Raw genomic sequence first — 17,406 nt, 5'->3', positions numbered from 1 at the left:
AACGTCGCCGAACTGTTCGTGCAGATGGTTGTTGTCTTGCAAATGTCCTCATCTGTTGACTCAGGGATCGAGACGTGGCTGCACGATGCGTTACAGCCATGAGGATTAGATGCCTGTCATCTCGACTGCTAGTGATACGAGGCGCGTCTATAGCGCGTCACCTTCGTGGTATAGCAATTTTAATGGCCAGTAGTGTTCTTGGTGGGATTATTTGTGACCGGTAGAGTAAGGCAATAAAGAGTAAGACTCTACTGCCTGTTAACTAGTAACTTTACCTTTTGTGTGACATAAAATTAAATATAGGAAACATAAAACCAGTAAAGTTAAGCAAGCAAGACAGTATACATTTCTTAAATCCTTAGGCCCCAGCATTTTTTTCTCTCTAATTCTGCTACAGCTTTACACGGCGTGCTTTCCCTTCTGCGAAACAATCTATTACCTCAAAGTTCGTCAATCGTTTTGCTACACGAAGAATCAAAATGTCATTGACTAATACTGAAAAAGCTGTTGATACGAGTAGTACCCAAGACTGGGGTGGTTTCCCGATTTGATTACGTCTATTTTGTCACTGTATGCTAGATAAAACGAAATAGGCCTTTCTAGTATTACAGCAGTTGTAACACACGCCAAATAAGCTTGACTGTTTTGGCACAAATGGTCATATTTATGTATCTCATTTATATAAATAACACAACAGAACATAATTTACAAAATACCAATTTCAAACGCCGATTAGGCCCACTACAAGCAAAAAGTTTTATATTAGGAAATACTTTCACGTTTCATTCATAACTCCCGTTTCTCTAGCAAGAGATCGAAAAGTAGCAGTACGAAATTTTTATATAAATTTGGAATCGTCATATTCTTCCATACAATTTGTGTGATGTCCCCGTTTCTTCTCCTTCCTCGTACTAAGAATCTTGTCGTCACTAACTCTGTTAACTATTCCTGCATCGTCAAAACTTATTCTCAGGTTAGCTTCACTAACCTTGCCAGTATCACGGGTTCAGTTAACCCGCGTATATACTCCGGTTACGTGTTATTACGTGTTCGTACGATGCGTTTTCCGCGCCGTTTCTAGAATAGAGTTTAGAGCAGCTGGTGACCGGGGACTGTACGACTGCTAGTGTAGCGATCTGGCAAAAATTTCATTCTCTTGAATACACCAAGAAAATAATATGTAAACTTTGTTACATGCTATTCCTGTTAGTCGTTTATTTCCACTCTGATAATCTGAAACTATGGATTCCACTAATAATTATAACAACGCTGATCATTCGCTCACCCAATCAACAACATAAACAAACAGCAACTGGCATTCACCCATTCGTGTTTATTCGGCTCAGTTCGTTGAGCCCCGCCCCTTTTTGTCTGGGGGAAAGTTTATTTCTAGATGCGATGGGGATTCCCCTGGCAGACACACGAACACTACGCACGCATCCAAGAATCAGCTTATGATTCGTTCAGAAATCAACTTAGAATGTGTTAAATAAAGGTTCAAAAACCAACAGGGAAAAAAACAATATAAATGAAAACCAGTTGTTTCAGCTATAACCGCCATCCCTAAATTGAAGCAATTCAGACTCGACTCAGCCGCGCAACAAAGACGCGCAACATGGGTCCCAGTGCGGACAGAGCCTTTCATTTCCCTGAACTCAGCGTGGATTCGTCGCTTCACGAACTCAACCAAGTATTTGTTGCAGCTTTGTTCGTTTTTACACACAGAAAAGTGATAACTGCACGATACTCTGGGCTGCGCCATTTTGTTTTTGACCCTCTAGTGGCGCGCTGCGGTACTATGGCGCGAGACCAGTATGCACACGTGTATCGGCAAACAAACAGAAAATTAACTCCATTATTTTCTTTTTCAAGATCATGATTAAACCTCTCGTAAAAATTGGTGAGCACAGAACTGAAAATCAGCTCGCTCACTATTAGAGAGACCACTAAATTTGCTGGCAAATCCTTTGGGCTGTGTATCACATATACGAGAGAACTGATCCATCATCTACCAAGAGTTTGTGCACTAGACAACTATACATGTGCAGATCGTATCAATCTAGAAGAAGTTTCACAGGACAAATACACAGAACTACAAGCTTATCTCACTCCTATTAACAAATTAAGGATCGTATTATGTGATCGTGTTCAATGAGTTTACTGGAAACACGATAACTTCTCTGTATAGATCCATATGATTTCCGCAACCACCGATCATGTGAAACTAACCTGCTGTGCTCGTCCATGCCATGCAGATGGCATGGTGGAGCTCAAGTTGTCCCTTGACTTCCAGAACACCTTGGATACAGTTTTACACCGTCGCCTAAGATACTAACTAGGTACATATTACGGAATATCCTAACAGATAGACGATTTGATAGTAGACTTCTTCACACACAGTGCTTAGTTCGTCGCCCACACCTCAGTAGTGCGACAGAGCCGCAGTATTTCCTGACGTATGTAAATGACCTACCACACATCACTTCTGGTATTCGTCTTTTTATCTCGAACAACGGATGCGAAGTTGCCGTGCTGGTAATATAATTACTGTTAGAATAGACGTCTTTTCTACATTTCCAATTTCGAAAGAACTGATTTCCTTATTAAATAACCTGTTTTTATCTGAAGTCATACGTTTGCGCGTACCGTCCATACTTGTCCCTGAAACAACGATTTGGGTCTTTTCAAAATTGTCCGCCATCGCCGAAACCGTGGAGAGTTTCAAATGAGGTAGCGAATCTTATCAATGTCAACTTTCGCTAGTCATTTGCTCGTGGAAGCTATCTGTCGTATCTCCGAATGGGCTACGAGTAAACAGTCACTACCAAGTCAAAAATAGTTACAACAGGTTATAAGTTTTCTATGGAGACATTTGGTTTAAATATGCAATATCTTATATAGGACAAGCTCATTTAAAATACAATAGTCAGCTGCCTGTTTACACCACAAGCGCGCGTAATGTTAGTAACATAATTTCATTGACATCTGTGTAAACTATCCAGCCTGAAGTAAACGGTACAATGAATTTCAAGTCATCTTCTGACATGTACTCGTAATTTTAGTATCATTCCATTAATCGCTAATACTGATTCAATGAGTCAGTAGTAATCCATTTAGGTAGTAAATGAGACTGAAAACAAAAGAGTAACCATAATACTGGTAAGATGTGTCTGTAATCCAGAGAAGAAATAAAATACACTTATCCGAAGCCGATACTTCCGACACAGTCTTTTGAGCTTCTCTCCCCTTCTCGGTTACCAATAACAGTATTAAAATATTTTATCCGAGAGCTCAAGAGGGAGGAATTTGTGGAAACCACCAGTTCATGCGATACATGAAGCTATGAGAGAACTGTTCCACTCAGGGAAAGTAAGCTACTGCAGAAGCATAGTAATCATATACAAAGGTATGTTTCTTGCGACGTCAAAATATCATTCGTGTTCACAGCATCTCTGGGTAGCAAAATTATGCGACACGTCACTGAGCCATAAGAAACCGCACTACGGAAACACAAACTACTCTTCTACGACTCAATTTCACGAATGGGCAGGACTTTTATAATCTGAACATTGATTTTCCACGAGATTTAAATGTGTTTAGAAGCTTGTTAAGGACGAACCGCTGCGTGACCGGTCGGCGACTTCTCGTTAAGAAAGTACCTGGGGCGTGGGAGACGAGCGGCGGTGTTGAGTTCATTGTGCCTCAGGCCGCCTGACGTGGCTGCACCGCGCTGCCACCTGGCGCCAGTTTTCAGACCTATGGGTAGCTCGGCATATCTCTGCGACGTATCTTTGTGAGCGAAGTGTTTTGTGAGGTCATGGAAAGTGATGCGAAAAGGATGCGTGTGGCAGGAACGCTGTGCGGGCAATTTTTGAAAAATACTGTGTAAGGTACGGTTTAAATATTTCATTTTGTGTCACGTAAGATATGCTGACAACAAAGATTTTGCAGTAGCTTAAGTTTAGAAACCTCTTTCACGAGAATCCGCGTTAGTGAGTTTAAAGTGACAAGCAGAGGTGTCATGCGTGTGTTGTTTTAGTGAGCCGTGCCGGACGTAAACTGTTGGAATATTTGTATGTGCGAATATTATAGTATCACAGACGACCTTTTCCAAAGTTTAAAGACTTTTGCCTCCTGCGAGGTGTTTGGTTTGGTTATAAAAGCTATATTCTTGTCCCGTTACGTGAAGATACGGAAGATAGGCGAGTGCACACGTAGAATTTTGCGGTACGATGTATTTGTTTGAAGATGACGTATCAAGCGTAAGTTTGACGTACATCTGGGTCGCTCAGTTGCTTTTACAACATTTAGTTTCACAGCAGTAATCCTCAAGCTCAACTGAAAAATTTGTTTGAATACGAGGAACCGAGTTGTACAAAGCTTGATTCTCTAAGTGTGCATTTTGATATTACTAATACACGTAAGTGTGTTCTGTTTTAAACTGCTGCAGTGAGACGCGGACTTTGAGTGGCGGTATTTTCTTATTTTTGTTCAAAAGTTTACCTGCTTTAGTGAAATGCGCTGCTTACGTGCCGAAAAAAGCTCCGTAACCACTTACAGTTTATCGTCATCTGTCATTTATCAACTTCTTAAATTCAGTAGCATAAAATATCACAGCTTCTACGTCTCAAACAGCGCAGCTATCTCGCCTTGTTAGTTGACATTAAAAGAATACATTTCACCAAATACATGGACACCGAGGATTTCTTGGCGCTAAATGTGAATCAGAATCTTCAGACATGTAAAATATCTCCATTTATTGTGTAGCATCATGTGAGAAAGCCGATTGCTGTTTATAGTTCAGTCGAGGAAGCTTATCGGTATTTTTTATTCTGCGTACGACATTCATCGTTACTAATGACACAATTTTTATCAGAGACATTAACGCAGTAGTACCGCGTAACATATTTGTGATTCCGAATTCTAATTACTTTAACAGTCTGTAGATAGCGTCCCGAATGAAGTGCGTGAAAGAAAAACAGTATCATTTTCTCAGCGATTGACCAAGTACGTTGTGAATGATGATTAGTACACGTCTTAGTTTGGCACTGTTAAGCGAAAAAGGAAAGCTTTATTGGTTGGAAACGCATGTATGAGAATGACAACACGAAATGATACAGGTTGACATTTTTGTAACTGTTGGTGCCGGCTGTGTAAGTGAAGAATTGTCAACAGCACGAGTAAAACGAGAAAAAAATGTTTTGTTGAAGTTCCATCCCATTATCTAACCTTATAACGTACGTTTTCAACGAATAAAACTGAACATATCTGAGAGATAAATAACTGCTAGTCTGGCAGACGCAGTGTTATCCAAGCAATCATTTAAACACAAAAACACACACAATAATTGGATGGTCTTTCTTTAGTCACACTTTACGTGGTTCTCTTTTTCTGAAAATCCTAAATTTTCATAGTGTGATACACCATGCTATAATATTTATGGTGAACATTAATATATTAGTAAGTTTTGATGATATGCATGCTTAAGGATGCATCCGGAATCGAAGTCTCTTTAATTGTAATGCCCAAAGAAGTATGTGTAAAAAAGTTGTATAGTTATGAAGGATTGGGCCTATACTGAATTGCATCAACATTTGTTTCAGGTTTGAAATCAAGAATACGTGAATTTGAAGACACATGACCACATTTCGTTTTAGTCCGGACAAGACTTCGTAATTTAATTTTCCCCCCCTTCACACATCCCAGTTTCAGATGTTCCATAAGTTGCACATGCTATAATCAGTGAAGTAGCAAGTTGAGTGTTCACAGCCCTGTGCACAATGTTTCGGACTAAAGTGCGCTTCCACACTTGCAAAGTTATATTAGTGACCTCATTGGTGTGGCTGCTGGTGTTTGTGGGGATACTGACATACTACTCAGACTGCACAGTCGGTGGCAATGGTTGGGGATGTGCAGTGCCATCACACCCGCCTGCCGCTCCTGCGGCTCTTTCAGGCAGCAGTGTTGACTCGAGACAGGGGGCACATGGATTTGAGGCACTAGAGCGAGGAGACCATGCAGTGCAGCACAAGGAGTCCCAGCAGACTGAAGGTTTTGGACGGTACCCACTGTCGAAACTGAAGCGGTGGTGGCCAGCGGCTTCTGTACCAGAAGTGCACGGTTCACCAGGTGAGAGGGGGAAACCAGTGGTAGTGCCATCAGATCAAGAAGCTATCATGAAAGAGAAGTTCAAGCTGAACCAGTTCAACCTGCTGGCCAGTGATATGATCTCGCTGAACCGATCCCTGACTGATGTCAGACTAGAGGGGTAAGTTGCACCTTATAACACTCACAGTTTCCATCTGTAGGCTTACACACTCTCTATCTCTCTCTCTCTCTCTCTCTCTCTCTGTGTGTGTGTGTGTGTGTGTGTGTGTGTGTGTGTGTGTGTGTGTGTTACCGTGAAACTAATTCCTTTCCTTTAGTTTATTTGTCAAATAATCTCTATTGGTCGGTGTAACAACAATGCAGCCATGTTGTACTGTGGTTATATATTAAAAACTAGATGAAGCAGAGCTATGTTTTCAAACAATTCCTGTCTGTTGCGAAACAAACTGGAAACAACTGTCAAAAGTCTGAAAAACCATGAGTCATCTTTATGTACATGTGGACAAAAAGTGAAAAAAAATCTTTGGTCATGCGACTTTTGCAGCACAGAATATTATCACTGCTTTTCTTCATGTCAGCTTTCTCGCCAGTCTCTGGAGAGAAGTTACAGGTTTTGAATCTAAAGTGGCTTCTGGGAGTCTGTTAATGGAACTGTAAGCTTGCTTTGTGTGTTTAGTATAAATCATGATTTCACCTCAAATGTTTGCTCCCCCACATGAAATACCATTGTGGGACCACGTTTGAAGTTAATATTAGTCAACTGTAAGGAATAAGGTGCTTAGATAAGAGATTTTGTGTTGCATGTTGGTTAATTGTTTAGCCAGAACACTTTAAATTTGCATTATGAAGCCTTCAGCCAGACAATACATAGGCCAGTGGAAATGACATACAGTTTTGGGATGTATATAATTATCAGGAAAGTGGTTGCTAAGCTGAGATTCATTTGGAGTATTATCGGTGTATTAATTTATGAAGTTAGTTACTCACGGAATATTTTTTTGAGCCATTCAGGGAGACTGAACACTCAAAATGAACGCTTTGAGTTCCACAGGAAACTGGGTAGAGAAAAGATTGAAATAAGTGATGGTGATGTGGTCTTTAGCCAGCAACAACAAACTTCTGTATGTGTTGCTACAATATGTGTATTTTACATCCCAGAATTGATTTCGTCAAAACTGAAGGACGCACATTTCTTCCAGTACCTGCTGAATAATGGCCAGAATTTTTCAACTAGTTGTCCATGGATTACAGTATCCACATTTGTTCTTGACAAGCTATTCTACAGTTAGTGATGGAGGGTGCATAATGTACTACCAAGATTCCCCCCCCCCCCCCCCCCCAATCCCCACCACTTACAGATTTTTTTTTTTTTTTTTTTTTTTTCCTTCATGTGCATTTACATGTATGTCTGAGTTTCTCTAATATAATATCACTGTCATGTGAGTTGTACAAGAGTTACTCATTTCTTGGAATTTTAAGAGTAGCCTACATTTTTCCACAAGGTGTAAAACCTCTCTGGAGGACTTCCTGAAACGGTTGACTGTAGCAGTGACATTTTTAGTGTTAAAGAAATCTGTAATTTGACTCTCCCATGTCGGAAGTAGTGAATAATATGATAGAGCTTCGACTGGCGACACTACGAAGAAGGTAATCATATGCCAGCACTATAAACATTGTGACGAATATGACATCACGTTAAAAACTTTTGAAGTAGCAGTGTTCCTGCAGGAATAGCAAGGTTTTAGGTAAGGACATATCTGTATTAAGATGCAAAAATGAGATGGAATGCAGTTTCCTTACATGCTTGGTCAGGACAGCAACATAAATGTGGTAGACACAGAGCATCAGTATTCCATAATGTTTTAGATGTTGCTAGTAAGTAATTTTGTTACCAGCTACTGGTATAAAACATGTACATCTAATAAACAGTCTTTATTTTGCCTGGAAGTTGGACTGTTGCACTGAAGAAACCAGTGTAAGACAACATGGCCGTCACTGTCCAAATGAAGAATATGTGCGATCTGTGTTAAGAGTCTGTGAAAGATCTCTGGCAGTTGCAGGCTGCTCCAAACATCTGCTCCAATCAGTCATGTAACACAGTTTTGTATGTGTCTTTCTGGGAATGCCTCAAATGTTGTAACACCTCTGTAGTTGACTGTTGTGTTTGCCTGTAGCCATTTGTGCTTCACAGTTGAAAGCTGGGCAACGACACTGCCAGTTATCAAGGATCTTCTTTCACTGACCCTACTGTAGTTTCACAGACTAAAGAAAGCATTGTACAGTTCGTCTTCTGAGTGGTTTATTTTGTACAAAATTCACTCACTTTTTAGTACTAATATGTACTTATGCTTTGGATCTGCAGTTATTGTGTGGAGTATCTGGAGATTGTAAATAATGTGATACTGCACTGACAGTCTGATGACGACATTAATGGCACAGAGATGAGAGCACCAAGAAGTGACCAATAGATGATGCCACTAATGATACAGAAACATTAGTGAACCAAAAAACGGCAAAGTAATGTGATTCACCTCAAAACATATTAAAAAACTTGAAAAATATTAGATCTCAAGTAGTAAAATATCATTTTGCCATGGACGTAATTATAACTGCAGAAAACGTAATATGTAAAAAATGTATCTGTGGTGTGTGCCCTTTTGGACAAGTTCAAATGAGCATGCATGATTTTGATCAAGTGGCCATTATGAATTAACACAATGTCTGTAATTCCTTTGTGTAATACAAAAAAAAATGGTTCTCACTTTTTTCAATCTATCCTAAGGGTTGCATTATATTACAGATCAGTTGACATCTCTACCTTCATTTTTAAAAAATAGCTTTCGTATTGTAACATTTTTGTTGGCTTCGCCAACTCTCAACTAAGCTACCACCTTTCTGTTTAACAAAGACCTCAGGTTATACTACGGGTCAGTCTGTCACTCGAATAGTCACTAAAAACAAAAGTGCAAAACAGAATAGCAGTATTGTGATCTACAATACAATTGCCATCTCCTATAGACCTGTGTACCGGTAGAACTACCATACAACACATTATAAGCTACCATCCACAATAATGAAATATCTTGGGGCTTATTATTAAAGAACACAAATGATATTTGTACAACTAAAACATACAAACTAAAACATTACAGGTGCCAGTTACGTAAGATATGATGTACTTTAAAGAATACACCGATGATCTGCATTATTCTTAAGATCTGAGTAACTTATTTTTTTATGAGAGAAGTTATACAAGGTAAGTAGTAATTGGGAAAGGCATAGGTGTAAAATTGTGGCCTGATATTAGTGAGCAGCTGCATTCACATCCTGATTCAGTTACAAAGATTTAAGTATCTTCAGCTTACATAATGTGCTTTAACATAATAATAGAACTGTTGTTTTAAAATACTTACAGATGTTCATTTGATCAGGTATTGTGCCTTTCAGTAAACAATCTCAGTGACTCATCATTAAACTGCCAAAGTGACTGAAGAAGTATCATATTTTATTTGTTTGATGGAGCACTTTCAGAGAAAAAAACTAAGCATCTAGAATGCTTGCACATCTCTATGATGCAGAACACACTGTGCAGGCTATTAAAATCATTTTCTCTCTTACTGTTTGTGGAAGATGCACGAAATCCATAGTTCTCGGTTGTTAGTAGCCTTCTGTGCAGCATGAATTTTGTCCAATTTTATGATTGTGGCTTCTAAGCAAGATGTATGTTGGAAGGAATAACATTTCTCTTGACTCATGTTGATATTTTGAGAATAAGGCTCTTCACAATGTATAATAATATCCAGCTTGTAATTTCTCCTGTTGGAATTTGTTGAATGTTTATAGGATTCTTTTGCACTTGATAAAAATTCCAGGCAGTACTAAAAACTTGGTTGGTTAATTGAATTTTAAGCTATCTTCTTGGAGACTGGATTTCACTTTCTTCCAATACATCTATCTGGCATCTACCTTTCCCAAGGCTAGATTTATGTGGAATTACAACCTAAAGTCACATGATAACTATTTTGTGAATCCAGTGTATACCCATAGAGTAGTTGCTCCAGGCTCTACTTCTTTGGTTTGTCTTGTAACAGATGTTTTGCTGTACAGTGAAGTATGTGGTGGCATAACAGTTTAGGAGAAACTGTCAATTTTTTATTTATACACAAATGTCAGTTGATTTAAAAATGTGTTGAGGGTTAAACTCTGTCTGTGACATTGTAGGGCAAGTTAGGTAAAACGAACTGTAGTAGCTAAAATTATAGTCACAAATTTTATGTCAGTCGGTTGCATTATTTTATCTTGCTCAAAAGAGTATCAGCGAGCACTAAACTTCTGACTGGAAGGATCCGAACATCTGTATGGCTACTAGTTGGGGTCTACTGTGAATTCTGTTTGCTTTTTAGCTGAAAGCCGAGATGTTTCCAAAAAGGCTGGCAACTTTGTTGTTCAAAAGTTGGTTGCTACTCTTGACTGAATGGTTGCTCAATGGATGAGATATTAAATAGGCTTTTGCAGTGAGTTGATATGTAACTTTCAAATAGGCTAGTGTGTTGGATTTCATATCATTCCTGGACTTGATGGAAAGTAGATTTACCAAAAATGTGTGTCTACTCTAATTAAAAATGGAGACGATAACAATGACAGAGTGCTTTAACTGCATGATAGATAATCTTAATGTGCCCTCCACCCAGTAAAGTGGCTTTTACTCAAATGAGAGTAACAATCACATTTCTGTCCTGATATACCAGTGGCTCAGCCACTTCAGCTGTCAAGCGACATGGCTAATTAAGTGAATTTTAAGGAGACAGAGCAGGCACATGTGTTCTGAAAACAATGGTAAGAGATATTTGTATGGGATAATCATGCCCTTGTTAATTAATAATCTATAACAGGGTCACCTGTTATAAGGTTCCAGAAATATGGAATTTTGTGATAACAACTGAGGACATCTCATGTATGTGGACAATGTTTGTTAACACGAAAAATGCTGAATTTCACTGTTGTTCAGAGTACACGTTGAACTATAGGGGTTCCCCTGTAAACTCCCAGGAAAATCAATTCAAAAGTCAGAGGAATGTGACAGAGCACCACCTCCGATACAGTTGTGCGTTCCAAAACACTGTGGTGGTCGACCCAGCCTTTGAGCTGCTGATAACCGTACTTGTTTTAGCATGTCTCCAGAAAACTTTTTTGCCTACTAGCTTTTGTTGACATCAAAGCTGTAATGCAATTCCGTGAAGATACGCTGCAGTTGTAGCAAATGTAGTTACTCATTCACATTGCTGTATGTTATGGATGCTTTATGGAAACCATTGGGTGATCAGTAGAGTCCTGTACTGAATAGAATGCAACTAAGCAACTTACCAGTGCTGGCCAGTGGTGAAATATATCTTATATTTAAAAATTTTCAGTTGTGAGCTGTTCCATTGTTCAGTATAGGGGCTCTGTGGTTAATTCGTACGAGAAAAACGAAAGAATGGTTGTCTTGGACTAACCAAATAATGGGTGAAACAACATCATTATGAAAAAGACAGACTGCTACTCGCCGTATAGAGTAGACTTTGAGTCGCACGCAGACACAACGAAAAGACTGCTATAAATTTAAGTTTTCAGCGAAAAGGCGATTTTTCCGAAGTAGAATATACATAACCCACATACGCATGACCACCCTTTCTGACCAGTGTGGCCGGACTGCATTTGCGCCTTATAGGTTGGTGCTTTCAGATTGCTGCTCCCATCAAGCACAGTTGCAGTCCATTGACACACCAGCGAAAGACTCGTGTGTGTGTGTGTGTGTGTGTGTGTGTGTGTGTGTGTGTGTGTGTGTGTGTGTGTTTTCTACTTCGGAAGGTCTTTTCGCTGTAAGCTTAAAAGGTGTAGCAGATTTGTCGTTGTGTTTGTCTGCGACTCTATTGTTTCCTCTGTATGCAGAGTAGCAATCAATTCTTTTCACAATATTGTTGTCATTCCGTCCTGGACGGTACATGGAATAGTAGGTGTATTGCTCATATCATTACTGACATTTGGAGTGACTCAGTTTTGTCAGCGTGTAGCTTACCAATGACGAAGGCCATCAGTCCCACTTGGCGATGTACTAGAATGGCATGTGAAATTTCAGCACGAGTTGCGCTAAAGTTTTTCTTGTGTAATTTCCTTATCTGTATAACGGAAGACGCGCAATCCACTTCCTTAAAATAACGCCGAAAATTTTGTTCATAGACTGGCAGTATAAGATTCATGGGACATTGTACAAAATGCTCGCACGAGGTCTGTCACAAAAGAAACGTGGATGCCTCACCAAATTTTGTGGACATGCCAGACTTGATCATTTAGTGGTGGTTGCTTTCAAAGTAGGACTACTTTGAGCGCAAACGCGCCTGCACTTGTTCCTTCCACTGCCCAAAAAAGACATGCGCGGAAAAACGAGCTGACCCTCAAATGTAAAAGCTTAGAGGTAAGTGTAGCCATCTGTTGCTAGGTACGGGAACTATCAAAATTGACATTTGTCTCACCCCTAACACACATTCTTTTTGCGATGCTGCGCAGACTCCACCAGTTTTGCCTAACAGAGCGCGAGTTTACGTCTGCTGTAAAGTGCTTGTCTCCTGCCACTGACTTAAATTTCGATGAAACTTACCACAACGTGAGGACGCGCTTGAAGGTCAAACACTCGAGCAATAATACACCTCGCGGTGCATTGTTGAAGCGAACTGTGGAGCTTCTTTTGTACCAAGGAAGTAGTTCCGGACTGCAGCAACCCGTCACAGAGTCCGTTCAACTTGTGGACAGATTAAGATCATTGAGGGAACACTGATGCTTGTGACTTCAGTAGATGACTCCTTTTAAAAACACGCTATCAATAAGTCTTTCGCTCACTAAAAATTAGCTTCAACAAGTCTCAAAAGTTAACCGTGGAGTTCGCAAGGACTAAATACAACGTCTTGCCAGTTAGAAATTTTCAAGAATGACCAGGTTCTGGTTCAGGTTCTGACATCGTAGTGAAATACCCAATAGATGATGATTGTAGTGGTCTTCAGTCCGGATTCGTCTCTGAATAACTACTGCAACCTGGAAGTATTTCCATTTGAACCTGCTTACTTTATTTCTTCCTGTATATTTTTTATGCTCCACCCTTCCTTCCATTGCCAAATTGACGAATAGTTCATGCTTTAATATGTATCGTATCAAGTGCTCCCTTCTTTACATCAAGTTGTGCCATAAATTTCGTTTCTCCCCATCTCGATTCAAAACCCCGCTGTTTGTTAGTCGACCGCGCGACCACTACGGTCGCAGGTTCGAATCCTGCCTCGGGCATGGATGTGTGTTATGTCCTTAAGTTAGTTAGGTTTAAGTAGTTCTAAGTTCTAGGGGACTGATGACCTCAGAAGTCAAGTCCCATAGTGCTCAGAGCCATATTGAATCATTTGTTAGTCGAGCTGCCAGCCTAATCTCGAACGATATTCTGTAGCACCATATTTCAAAACCTTCTGTCTCCTCTTGTCTGAAGTGCTTATCGCTCACATTTAACTTCCGTACCTGGCTACACGCCACACATAGCCCTTCAGAAAAAACTTTCTAACACTTAAATTTATATTAGATACTAATAAATTTCTCTTTTAGCTTTTCTTGTTACTGCCAGTGTACATTTCACATACTCTCTACTTCCTTACTTTGCTGCCTAGATAACAAATAGCGCCGGATACTTGTCTTATTTCTCGACCTTATTCCCTCAGCATCGCCTTATTCGAATATTTTCTTTTAGCCCTGTCTTACTTTTGTTGATCATCTTATATTCCTTTTTCAAGACATCCGTTCAGATCCTCTTGCAAGTCCTTTGCTGGCTGACAGAATTACAATATCAGCAAACCTCAAAATTTGTATTTCTCCTCCCTGAATTTTAATTACTTCTCCAAATTTTTCTTTACTGTTTGCTCAGTGTACAGACTGAATAAAATGGTGTAGGGTACAACAGTGTCTCACTCCCTTTTCAGTCAGTTCTTCCCTTTCACGTCCACCAACCCTAATAACTACAGTTTCGTTTGCGTAGATGGTGTAACTTCCTGTGTTTTATCGTTGCTACCTTCAGAGTTTCAAAGAGTATATTCCAGTCAAAATCGTAAAAATAATCGTTTATGTTTTCACTCGCTCTTCAGTTGATTCTATATTCTTGGAGGTACGATCGGGCTATGCAACAAGGCACTAAATGAAAAACCTTTCATTTAGCTGCGTAGACGGGCCATATCCCAGAAATTGAGAGTCTTTCTCCAAGTCGGCAAATCCTGTAAATGTATGTTTGATTTTCTTCAACTTACGTAGAGTTAGTACTGCTTTGCGTGTTCCTACAGCTCTCCAGACTCCAAACTGATCTTCCTCGAGGCCGGCTCCTATCAGTTTTTCCATTGTCCTGTAAATAATTCGTGTCAGTGATTTGCATCCATGGCTTACTAAACTGATGATTCGGTAGTATTCACACCTGTTAGCACCTGCTGTCTTTGCAGTTGGAATTGTTACATGCTTCTTGAAGTCTGCGGGTATTACCCCTATCTCATATATGCTGAAGAGCCAAAGAATCTGGTACACCTACCTAATATCGTGTAGGACCCCCACGATCACGCAGAAGGGCCGCAACACTACGTGGCACGGACTCGACTAATGTCTGAAGTAGTGCTGGAGGGAATTGACACCACGAATCATGCAGCTGCTCACAGGCGTTGATAAATAGCAACGGGGACAGCCTCCACCAGCCTGAACAGTCCTCTGCTGACATGCAGGGTCCATGGATTCAGAAGGTTGTCCCCATACCTGTACACGTCCATCCGCTCGATACAATTTGAAACGAGACTAGTCCGACCAAGCAACTTGTATCCGGTCATCATCAGTCCAATTTCGGTCTTGACGCGCCCAAGCGATGAGTGGAGCTATGTGTCGTGCAGTCATCAAGGGTACACGAGTGGGCCTTCGGCTCCGAAAGCCCATATCGATGTTTCGTTGAATGTTTTGCACGCTGACACTTTTTGATGGCCCAGCATCGAAATCTGCAGCAATTGTCACGTTGAACGATTCTCTTCAGTCGTCGTTGGTCTCGTTCTTGGAGTATCTTTTTCCGGGCGCAGCGATATCGAAGATTTGATGTTTTACCGGATTGCTTGGTATTCATGGTACGCTCGTGAACTGGTAGTGCGGGAAAATCCCGTCTTCATCGCTACCTCTGAGATGCTGTGTCGCATCGCTCATGCGCCGACTATAACATCACGTTCAAACTCACTTAAATCTTGATAACGTGCCATTCTAGCTGCAGTAACCGATCTGCCAACTGCAGCATACACCTGTTTTATATAGGCGTTGCCGACCGCACCGCCGTATTGTGCCTATTAGCATATCTCTGTATTTGAATAGCATGCTTATACCAGTTTCTTTGGCGCTTCAGTGTATTTTGCTTTTGCTTCCTTACAGAAAGTTGTTTGGGGCAGTAAAGATAAATGGGTCACCATGAGTATACAATGTGATGCGTACTAACGTTTATAAACCTCCGAAATGACGTAGATGGCGTTGGGACAAATGATTAAATGTGAGACACATGGGGTCGCAAATGTCGGGAAATACTCCAAAAGTGGATGACAAATGTTGAACATGTGACGTCACCAGATGAAGTTCCTCCCCGCACGTGCTGCGGTTGAGCCAATCGGTCTTTCGCACTTGAACATCCCAACCCAAGTCAAGAGTTCGCGTTGACTTTAGCGCGTGCAGCTCAAGGTTTGAGTCTTGCGATTGGCATTTTTCTTTTCATTGCGTTAGACAGTTCTGTATTGACCTTTAGGTAAAATTTATTTTATTTGCCCGTCTCGCGGCCTCCGTTGGTTTATTGCAAAGTAAAGTACAAGAAAAACATACCGTATTGCTTCACAAGTAAATGGGTATAAGCTTCCGAATTATGTCCTTACTAGTAAATGTCATGTTTTCTATACTAAATAATGTGTGTAAACAATAAAGAAGAGACGTAAGGAATAGAAAATAAGAACAACTTTTACTTGGTTTCAACGAGGCGTTTACAACAAATCACATTTACAAAAGGTGTTGGAAATATGCCTGGTTTGCTCGTGTGAAAGTATTGCATCGCTTAGTCATCCCTTCACGCCCATGCTTGCCCGCTGCACGTGCGGCGAGGTAAGTGACGTTACATGCTGAACATTTGTCTTCTATTTTTGGGATATTTCCAGACATTTACGGTCCGTGAGCCTTATATTAAATTACTTGTCTCAGCGTCATCTACGTCGCTTCGGAGGTTTTTATACGTTAATAAGAATCGCCCTGTATACTGCCTGACAAAAATTAAGCACCTGGAAGCGGAGGTGAAATGAAACGTGACTGGCTGAGATCGTATGTGATGTTATTCCAATGATTACAAAATCAAATCAAATTTACAACCAACTGGGGAGTTTAAACCCACTTACCAGTATGATGTTGCACACCACCCTCGGCCTGAATGGATGCACTGCTTCGATTGGGAAGGGTGCCACAAAACCGTTTTATCCTGTCCTGAGACAAGCTGGTCCACAATTGGCGTATCAGGTACTTGATACCTTGAACGCTAAAACTGAGTTGACTTCCGAGCTGGCGCCACACACGTTCTATCGGGGACAGATATAGGAATCTTTGTGGCCGCTGAACTACCTCAACATCACGCATGCAGTTAAAAGAGACACGTACCGTGTGTGGACGGGCATTGTTCTGTTGAAAAATGGCACCACACGTTGGCGCATGAGAGGTAACATGTGAAGTCCCAGCATGTCTGTGGCACACCGCCGTGTCCTCAGTTTCCTGAATCACTACTAGCCGTGACCTGAGGTCATACCCGATGGCTCCCCCTACCATGACACAAGGAGTAACACAGCTGTGCTTTCCAAGACATCGGAAGAATGCGATCTCATCCAACGTCGCTGCCACATTCGCAGACGATTGTCATCCGGTGTAGTGTCATTCATCGGTGAACAAAAGCTGACGTCATTCCTTAGCTGTTCAATCATTTATATTGGCTGCTAGATGCGACTTAAGAAAAACACTTGGTTCAAAGAAGCTATCAGACACTCAGTATATCCATATGTAATGTAGTGGCAGGACACTGAAAAAAATTTGGAAATTTCTGGGAAGTTCCTATGGGACCAGACTGCTGAGTTATCGGTCCCTAGGCTTACACACTACTTAATCTAACTTAAACTAACTTACGCTAAGGACAACACACACACCCATGCCCGAAGGAGGACTCGAACCTCCGACGGGTGGCGCCGCACGAAACGTGGC

At 40.7% G+C, this 17,406-nt stretch overlaps 1 protein-coding gene across 3 annotated transcripts in view; it reads left to right on the top strand.

Annotated features, from left to right (window-relative positions):
• Positions 1-3,759: 3,759 nt before the first annotated feature.
• Positions 3,760-17,406, top strand: part of LOC124591468 (polypeptide N-acetylgalactosaminyltransferase 5) — a 209,368-nt gene continuing 195,721 nt past the window's right edge. For 2 of the 3 annotated variants that reach the window (XM_047131735.1, XM_047131733.1), the window contains exons 1-2: positions 3,762-3,890; positions 5,604-6,268. In XM_047131735.1, the coding sequence (XP_046987691.1) occupies positions 5,781-6,268 (488 nt within the window). In that variant the 5' untranslated portion in view covers positions 3,762-3,890; positions 5,604-5,780. Of the gene's footprint in view, positions 3,891-5,603; positions 6,269-17,406 lie in introns of all 3 variants that reach the window. The other variant, XM_047131736.1, reaches the window with a different exon arrangement.

Source organism: Schistocerca americana, chromosome 2, assembly GCF_021461395.2.
Source record: "Schistocerca americana isolate TAMUIC-IGC-003095 chromosome 2, iqSchAmer2.1, whole genome shotgun sequence".
Lineage (NCBI taxonomy): Eukaryota > Metazoa > Arthropoda > Insecta > Orthoptera > Acrididae > Schistocerca > Schistocerca americana.
The sequence above is the reverse complement of the archived record's forward strand: the minus strand, read 5'-3'. Positions and strand labels throughout refer to the sequence as shown.